The sequence below is a fragment of the Lactuca saligna genome, chromosome 4, assembly GCF_052625555.1.
Source record: "Lactuca saligna cultivar CGN05327 chromosome 4, ASM5262555v1, whole genome shotgun sequence".
In the NCBI taxonomy this organism is placed as follows: Eukaryota; Viridiplantae; Streptophyta; class Magnoliopsida; order Asterales; family Asteraceae; genus Lactuca; species Lactuca saligna.
This window is the reverse complement of record NC_136420.1, coordinates 81,175,769-81,185,952: the sequence shown is the minus strand read 5'-3', so window position 1 is coordinate 81,185,952 and position 10,184 is coordinate 81,175,769. Positions and strand designations below refer to the sequence as shown.

Here is a 10,184-nt window from a genome sequence, read left to right as displayed (position 1 = left end):
TTGTTAATTTATATATAACCGTATAGATCAACTTAAATATAAATTTTAGTTCAACTTAAATAATCCAAAGAATAGTTAGTAAATAGTTAAAAGTGATAAATTGTAATGTCTTTCTAATAATGATTATAATTTGGTTAATAAGGTTAAATAAGTATCAAACCTAAAGTGTAATCATAAATAAACTAAATTTTAATATTAAAATATTATTTTTACTTCTACTTATAAAGTTATGTCTTTAACTTTTAACGTATTATACTTAATTTATTAGATTTAATATGTTGTTATATGTAAACCATTATCCGTTTAAAGCTACAACTTTCGAACAGTTTGGACAAAATACTTAAATTGTTGATTTAAATATAACATTATAGGGTCAACTTATATATAAACTTCAATTCCATTTAAAAAACCCAAAGAATATTTTGTGAATAGTTAAAAGTGATAAATTGTAGTGTTAAATGCAAAAACTAAATTGTAATATCAGTTTAATTAAAATATTTCATAAAGATATTTTTATAATCGTTAAAAGTTTTCAAATAAGTAGGTTAAAATAACTTACAATAATAATAGTTAAAAATAACTCTATATAAATGATTATATTGTTACCATTAAAATAAAAAAATTATTGATGTTTTCAATAATTACATTGATAGAAATTAAAACGTTAAGTAATTAAATTTTAAAAAATTAATTAACAATAAAAACAACTATAAATAACATCAAGTCATATTTATATTTAATTTTATTCATGAGTAACCTGCGGATAGATGTCATTCAAAAGATTGGGATCATGTTGTTTTAATAGATGTATATATTATCATATAATTCAAAATAATCAATATATTATATCAACTTAATATACGAATTATTATATCAAATTTAACAACAACATTATTGTTATATTTAAAAAAACATATATTTGTAAATATTTCAGCTATATAGATGCTTCTGCGTAACGCGCAATCATTCGCTAGTTATGTATAAATCAAGAATTTTAAAACCTACATTTTATATTTCAACCGACAAAATATCCAAATCATTTAAAATATAATCCAATAAAAAATAATTCAATACAAATTAAAGATAAATAAAAGGAAAAAGACATTTTCACCACTTGTTTCTTCTACAATTCGACCCATACCTATAACTAGTTTTTTATTTATTTATTTATTTATTTATTTATTTTTTTATTTTAAATTTAGTACTATTATTATTTTGATTTTGAAACAGCACTGTTGCCAACCCAATTTTAATAAGTCATTTGAAGTATAATAAGAAAAATCATAACACATATTATCACTACCCCTCGAGGGAAAAATATTTATAAAAATTTCTTGATCACCAACTAAAATCTCATCTTTCACGGTATCTTCAAAGTCTTTTCGATTTATGAATATCTTGAATAATAAAATTGTTTTAGAGTTAACTTGAAAATTGAAAATAGTTTTATTTAAGCTTTCGAGCATTGATTTATGGTTTAAAGATCATTTTTAGTTTTCTTTAGAGAATTGCGTGCTTTTTGTTTTATGTAAAAGCTTTTTTTACCAAAGAAAATGAAGACATTTTCCTTAAAATTCTATTTATGCGTATATAGAGGACTAGTTTGTCTAAAATTTCAATTCATTTGCTTGAAATAGAAGCCAAAAGCACTCGATTCATTAAAACTTCATGTTAGTATTTGTAAAGCTTCAAAATATCAAATATCAATATTAACTTAACATGTCCCAACACTTTTAAAATTCGAAAATTTCAAATACTAATATTATTATTAATAATAATTGCGGAAGCGAATAGAAATTTAAATAAACATTTGATGCGTTACGTCCTCCTCAAGGCTTGTCACCATCTTCAAGTCTGAGTTTTATCCTTTTTATTCCCGTTACGTTATTTCTTAGGTTGCGTACATTTAAAGATTCTAATGGGTAAACTTAGGGCCAAGTGAGTTCGTGGTTTTCAAACATATTGACGTTAATAAAATAAAAATAATGCAACAAATTATCATAATATAATTCTTTTCATTTCTCTTAGCTATTGGTGACACATTAGGGAACTACTGTCACATTTAGGGAACAAGTCTCTCCGCCGGGCACAACAAATATTTACGGCTAATTAATCAGAGTATAAGCTCTCCGTCGAGTACTAACACCCTGTACGACAACTAATGATAAGATAGTATAGTTAATACACACGTTCTCTATATATATGTCACCCACCATTTTCACCTTTTATATGAAATAGTTTATAAAATTCACACAAATATCCATAGCAATAACAACGGTAACATGTAGTTGCAATTAAATTAGAATCAAAATTTTAATGCAAGCAACCACAAAATTCACACGAAACTCACATTGTTGGCATTATGTCTTAACCAAAATTTATCACGGTACACGCACCCTACATTTAACCAATATGATTTTCTAAGGCCTTAATCATGGAAAACATCATATATGATCATTTTTGTTCATCTATCCGTATGTCTCATTCAACCAACTAATAATAATTACATATGTTGATTACGATTTTTATAACAACCTTTTTCCAATAGATTACTAGATAATGTAATATTCCCTTAAGAAATATCACTTTGAAATAATTAATAAAACTCAATGTTAAAACTTATTAGCTGATTTTGTAAAACCATGAATATTTCCATTCATAAAATATAAGGATGTATGGCTAAAAGTGAAATGTATTCAACTATGTTGGTTAATTGATCAGCAAGTTATAAAAATATAGGGGCTATATTTGAAGATTTCGATTTCCTTTATCATAATGTAAAATAAATAATCCTAAATGTTTAGGGGCTATTCATGTATTTTCTAATTACTTGAAAATAAAAACCATACTTTCTTAAATTGAAATGAAAATGGAAGCAGGTAACATAAAAAGGTGCACAGTAAAGGTGTACAGTGGCATCGAGTAACATAATCGACTGCCACCGTTCACTTCTAGTCATTTTTAAGAAGATAAAATATTAATATTAATATTCTTTTTTTAAAAGGGCGCTTAACCCATGGATCCATTAGACCCGAACATACTTTCTCTTTCATCCAAAATCTCATTTTCCACCATTGATGAGTATACGAAAGTTCTAAATTTCCACCAAATAAAATATATAAAATCACTATTAACCCTCTCGAATTCTTACTAACATATTCCCGTCACAATTTTCGAAAGTAAATCTAATAACAATACCAATTATAGGTTTTATTATACCCAAAATTATACTCTTCGAATTTTTGTTAAATTGCTACAGGTTTAGTCGAATTGAGACAAAGGATTGAACCAAAACATGTAAAGCAATTGTATAAACCTATTTAAACAAAAAATTTGAGCTTAAATTGGATAAATGTACATTAATTTCAAAAAACTCAGAAAATCCTCAGGAACTTCTAGTTCCTACTTCTTCTTCGATTCTCAGTCAATTTCCAAAATTCTTGTGGGGTTTTCACTCGATTTTTCGTGCTATATATAATGCCTTAGTCCATAACTAAGGAACCCCTTTCATATGCTCGAATTTATAGCCCTATTGAAGATGACTGTTTTTGCCATAAATCTCTATAATTCTCTACTAATAACCTCATTATTCCTTGAATTAATCATTTTATTATAATGATATAATCTAATTACATATATATTGTTATATCTTAAATTTAAGTTATCACAAACTTCCCGCCTTAAAGGAATTGCGTCCTCGGAATTTGAATTAAACAAATAAATGAGGGTATTTAGTATTCATTTCTCGCTCGGTTTCTCATGTCGCATCCAAACCTTTATGATACTTCCACTGAACTTTCACTAGTAGCATCTCTACATTCCTTAACTTTTGGACCTTTCGATCTATAATTGCGACTGGTTCTTCCGTATATTGTAGCTTCTCATCAACGTTAATTTCTTGAAGTGACACTTTCATGGCGGCATCCGCCATACATTTTTTTAGATTAGAGGCGTGGAATGTGCTATGAATTCCATGCATTTCCCTTGGTAGCTCCAATGGATAGGCCACCTCTCCAACCCGTTCCTTAATTACGAAGGGGTCAATGTAGGAGGGACTTAACTTCCCTCGCTTACCAAAACGTACAACAACCTTCCATGGGGACACTTTTAGCATCACTTTATCTCCGACCTGAAACACTATCGACTTTCTTCGCTTATCTGCATAACTTTTCTGCCGATCCTGAGCAACCTTAATATTATCTCTAATTGCCTGGATTCTGTCGATAGTTTGCTGAATAAGGTCAGGTCCAACCAACTGTTTCTCCCCCACCTCCTTCCAACATAATGGAGTTCTACACTTCCTGCCATATAGAGCCTCATATGATGCGGCTTTTATACTTGCGTGATAGCTATTGTTTTATGCAAACTCAATTAGCGGAAAATGTGTTTCCCACAACCCTCCAAAATCAATAACACAAGGTTTGTATTGTCCGTTCACTTTGGCCATCTGTTTGCGGATGGTATCTCGTGCTCAATTTCACTCGAGTACTTATTTATCGTTGGAAGCTACCCTAAAACGTCGACGTAAAGCGACTATCCCGATCCGAAACAATAGACAATGGCACTCCATGCAGTTTCACTATCTCGTCAACATACAACTTAGCTAACCTTTCCAACGGGTATGTCTCCTTAAACGGAAGGAAGTGCGTCGATTTGGTTAATCTATCGACAACTACCCAAATCGCGTCATAACCCTTCGGCGTCCTAGGTAACTTAGTTACAAATTCCATTGTGATGTGATCCCATTTCCATACTGGAATCTCCATTGACTATAACTGACCATAAGGCCTTTGGTTCTTAGCCTTCACCTTCAAGCACGTCAAACACCTTTCAAGAAAATAGGCTATATCCTTTTTCATAACTGGCCACCAGTAAGATTTTCGTAAGTCTTGATACATCTTGTTTGTTCCTGGATGGATAGAGTACTTTGACATGTGCACTTCCTTGAGAAGTAAGTTACGCACATCACCCACTCGTGGTACCAAACCCTTCCTTGGAAGCACTTCAACCCATGACTATCCTTTTCCAAGGATTATATTACTCCTACCACTCCTTCCCTTTTCCACTTCTCTTCCTTTGAGGCTTCCTCTAAACTCTTTCTCAAATCATCTAGTAAACTGGTGGTTACATTAATCTTCATCATTCGAATATTAGGTGGTTCTCTTCTTTCCTTATGACTTAATGTATTAGCTACCACATCTTCCTTCCCTAGATGATACAATAGCTCACAGTTGTAATCTTTTAATAGCTCCATCCACCGTTGTTGTCTCATGTTCAGAACTTTCTGATCAAACACGTATTTCAGACTCTTGTGATCAATGAAGATCTGACACCTTGTCCCATATAAATAGTGTCTCCAAATCTTTAAAGTGAACACTACTACAGCTAACTCCATATCATGTGTTGGGTATTTACGCTCGTGAACCTTCAACTGTCATGAGGCATAAGCAATCGTCTTACTATTTTGCATCAAAACACACCCCAAGCCTAACTTTGTTGTATTACTATAAACAACAAAGCCACCATTGCCTTCTGGTAATGATCATACTAGTGCACTGCTAAGCTTTTCCTTTAAGACATTAAAGGCATTATCTTACTCTGGCTTCCACTCAAACTTTGCATTTTTCCTTGTCAGGGTAGTTAGCGGTGCAACTATGCGCGAGAAGTCTTGTATAAACCTTCGATAGTATCCTGTCAACCCAATAAAACTTCGAACTTCTGATGGGGTCCTTGGTGGTTCCCATTCTTCAATCGCCTCAATCTTTGCTGGATCCACCTTGATACCATGTTCATTTACAACATGTCCCAAAAACTGGACTTCCCGAAGCCAAAACTCGCACTTATAAAATTTGGCAAATAGTTTTTCTTTCCTCAATGAGCTAAGTGTTAGTTGCAAATGTTGCTTATGGTCCTCTTTACTTTTAGAGTATATCAAGATGTCATCGATAAATACAATTACAAACTTGTCTAGGTATGGCTTGCACACCTGGTTCATCAGCTCCATGAACACAGTTGGTGCATTGGTCAAACCAAATGGCATTACTAAAAACTCGTAATGACCATACCTAGTTCGAAAGGTTGTCTTTGACGCATCTTCTTCCCTGAATTTCAGTTGGTGATACCTCGACCGCAAATCAATATTTGAGAAGTAACTTTCCCTTGAAGTTGAACAAATAGATCATCAATTCTCGATAACGGATATCGGTTCTTTATAAGCAACTTGTTTAACTCCCTGTAGTCAAGGCACATTCGTATTGTCCCATCCTTCTTCTTAATAAATAGTATCGGTGCACCCCAAGGTGGAGTGTTGGGTCGAATAAAACCCTTATCGAGTAGATCTTGCAACTGAGCCATCAACTCCTTCAATTCTGTTAGTGCTAACCAATAGGGCGCACGAGCTATCATTGATACTCCTGGGGTAAGATCGATTCGAAACTCCACTTGTCTATCTGGTGGCAAGCTAGTTAGGTCATCAGGGAACACATCTTGGAACTCGCGTACAATTGGTATATGTGCTATTTTAGGCTTGTCCTGTTTGGCATTGAGAACATACGCCCAATAGCTTTGACACCCTTTCTTTAGATAACGAGTTTCCTTAGTCACTAATATCAAAATAAAGTCCTTAACCCACCGTTCACCATAAATCTTTACCATTTCTTTTCCTGGCACCCAAACTTGAACAATCCTATTTTCACAATCTATGATCCCTTGGTTTTCTGACAACCAATCCATCCCTATAACAACGTCAAAATCACGTAGGGCTATAGGTAATAATTTTAACGGTACTAAACAACCTTCTATTTCGATAGAGCAATCATCATATTCCTCCATTACTACTACCTAATGATCGTCAGTAGTTTCAATTTCTAAGGCATGTTCTAGAGTCTTTGCATTTCTACCCAGGTTTTTGCAAAAAGTAGTAGACACAAAAGATCTATTTGCACCATAATCAAATAATACCCTAGCATGAACTGAGTTTACTAGGAAAGTACTTGTCACCACATTCGGGGTCTCCTGAGCCTCCTGAGCCATCATGCGAAAAGCTCTAGCTTTTGGTCTACCAGTGTCAGCCTTTTTATCTATCAAACGATTGTCTGTTATCCTACCTTGATTGTAGTTAGGGGAACCACACCTGTAACATACCCTTCCTATCTTACATTATGTGGCTATGTGCCCTGGCTTCCTACACTTGTAGCAAACTTTCTGATTCATGTTACACTCCCCCTTATGATAACGGTTTCATTTTGCACATTGCTTTACTCCGGACCCTTGATCAGTCTTACGTTCTTGACCTGAAGCCTTGCTTTTCTTGGAATCATTATTCGTACCATCCCATTTTATTTTCCATAGAGCCCTGTCTTCAGCTTGACAATTCTTCTCACGTTTGCGACCTTCTACAGCATCTACAACAGACTGGAAAGTACACGGTTACTGAATTTGCACAAATTCACGGATAACTATTCTCAATCCCCAAATATAGCGTTCCACCCTTCTTTCTTTTGTAGATATGTAAAATTTGGCAAACCTAGCCTTCTCCGTGAACTTTGTGTTGTACTCCCTCACAGTCATATTCCCCTGTTCTAACCTCAAGAATTCTTCCTCTAATTGATTAACCGTTGTTCGCGAGCAAAAATTTTCTTTAAAGATTATTAGAAACTCATGCCATGACATGTTCTTAGCCATCTCACGCCCCCTAAATTCCTTCACCATGCCCCACCGATGTATTTCCTCCCCCTTTAACATTATCACAACATAAATCACCTTGTCCTCATCTGCACACTTGCTAGTATCAAATGTTCCCTTAATCTCCATAATCCATGTTGATGACAAAATAGGATCAATTTATCGTTAAATACGGGTGGCTTACAATTCATGAACGTCTTGTAACTACAACCTTGCCGATCGTGGTTGTCATGATGCCTTGAGGGTTGTGCAATACTTGGTTCCTGATTTATATTTGGTGTATTGTACTCGTAGCCTTCTTCACCTCCACCCAAGTTACCTTCATACTCACCTATTATAGCTTCTCGTGCCTGAGCAACTACATCGGGAAAAGTGGCTCAAATCTCCCGAGCAGACTCATGGCCGATTGTACAGGTATCAATGCTGTAACAGCTCCTCGGCCTCTTCCTCTACCCCTACCTCTTCCTTGGCCCCAACCACGACTAGCATTTGGGATCAGTGGGGTTTCTGGTACATCTCCAGGTGCACTAACATAAGCTCCAATTGGGATGCGTTCTTCCTCCGGGGTGACCCTAGTGAACCTCCCAGATCTTCATGAAGACATATTAACTACATATTTATGTTTATAACACAATAAGTATAACAAACATAAATTTTATTCCAAATGATCTAAACTGCAAAAAGATACATATGTCTTATTCACATCAAGTCACTTAAGCCAACAACCAAGAGAAATAAAAAAAAACAAATCATTGCACTCCTACTTTCTACTTTTTAAAAACGATGTCATCATATTTTTTATGGGATTTGAGCATTTCTAACACTCCTATGGTGTGCATGCAACCCTAGAAACCTTGGGTCTATGTTTTCTCTATTATACATGTAAACTTTCATTTTTCCAATGTTTCATCCTAACTAGCATATCATGGGGTATATGTAATACAAAAATCCAGTAGAATGACATACCTTTCTTGTAGCTTGGATTCCTTAAGACCTTGTGAGCCTAGCACCCCAAATGTGATGCCTCAAATTCTTCACAAAACACCACCAACACTTAGAATAACTTGAGAGAAGATTGATATGCACCAAAATCGGCTAGCCCTCACTAGAATCACTTAAGTGTCGATTGTACAAGGATGAGGCTTCTTTATATAGTGTTCATATTAGGGTTACACCAGGTAACTCATTCCTTTCCATATTCTTCATTATCCATGGGTTTTTAACATCCATGGAGTATCCATGGGTAACCACATGGGTTTAGCCCATCATGAAGAACTGTGGATCATAAGCCCACTATATAAGAATGAATGATTTACCAAATCAATCCCCATTTATTTAATTAGTATCTTTTGATCACAAAATTAATTCCAAACTAATTCTTGATCAATACTAATTAAATAATTCATATTAATATATTAGAACTTATAATATATTAATGAACCATAAATATCCTCTTCTCACAAAAGTCTATCCAAATTGTTCCGATGCCATGCAACCTGTGACATCCCCAATTTCACGGCCAGAAAAGACCGATTTGTTTATGCTTTGTTTTTAAAATCATAGTAATCTTTTAAAGAAAACGGTTGCGGAATTTATTCCCAAAACAAAATATGATAATAATTTATCAAAAGCATTTCTTATAGAAATGTATTTTCATTATATAACAAAATCTCGGGATGTCATGTTCCGATACAGACACATAAGCATAAACAGAACTTACATTTAATTACACTAATGTTTTACATCTCCTTTAATCTCTTAGTGAAATAAGTCTTCGTATTGATACCTGTGATACAAAGAAAACTGAGAGGGTCATGCTTGGGAGCCTGGTGAGCATATAGGGTTTTCAACCCACCATAATATAATAATTATATTTAATCATCAAATAATCAACCCAATTACCCATCCCCATTATCTTCTTTAATTCTTAATGTTTTACCCTAAGAATCAACTATCCTTCAATCATTCATTCCTAAGGATTGACCTAAGGAATTGGCACAAAATCCATCGCTACATAAGATGCATCTGCCAAGGTTATCCTTTAAGCGCCTCTGCCCGGATTACAACAGACACTATTAGGGGCATCTGCAGACATTATGACATTCTATTTTACGTACATTTGTCAACATTATCCTTTAAGCGCATGTGCCAGGATTACGATATTCACTATTAGGTGCATCTGCCAAAATTATCCTTAAGCGCTTCTGCTATTATTATGACATTCGCTATTTAGTGCATCTGCCAAAACTATTCTGTAACGACCCAATTTTCACATCAAAAATTTTTGTTTAAAAACGTTACTTTAGAAAATATTAATAACTAAAACATCATTCGATCATCCATAATATAAACTGAACCATGTCTGAAAACCAAAACATACAACTAATCAGAATATCAGAGTATCAATCCCAGAAAAGCTCGTAAATACGGAAACCGAAGAGTGTGTGTGTGTGACATGCTGCTACCGCGCCGGCTCCTTTCCCCTAGCTGAGGAGGTACCT

At 34.1% G+C, this 10,184-nt stretch overlaps 1 protein-coding gene across 1 annotated transcript; it reads right to left on the bottom strand.

Moving 5' to 3' along the window:
- Positions 1-3,757: 3,757 nt before the first annotated feature.
- Positions 3,758-4,766, bottom strand: LOC145039804 (uncharacterized). The gene is made up of 2 exons (XM_078987814.1): positions 4,609-4,766; positions 3,758-4,349 (listed from the first exon to the last, which is right to left on the bottom strand). The coding sequence occupies exons 1-2, from the start codon at positions 4,764-4,766 to the stop codon at positions 3,758-3,760; spliced, it is 750 nt and encodes a 249-aa protein (XP_078843940.1).
- Between the last annotated feature and the right edge of the window lie 5,418 nt (positions 4,767-10,184).

Excerpts from the sequence above, each read along its gene's own strand:
- LOC145039804 (XM_078987814.1), bottom strand. The coding sequence starts at position 4,766 with ATGGAGATTCCAGTATGGAAATGGGATCACATCACAATGGAATTTGTA. Across the intron at positions 4,350-4,608 it reads GAGACATACCCGTTGGAAAG|CTATCACGCAAGTATAAAAG; the intron begins GTTAGCTAAGTT and ends ATAAAACAATAG.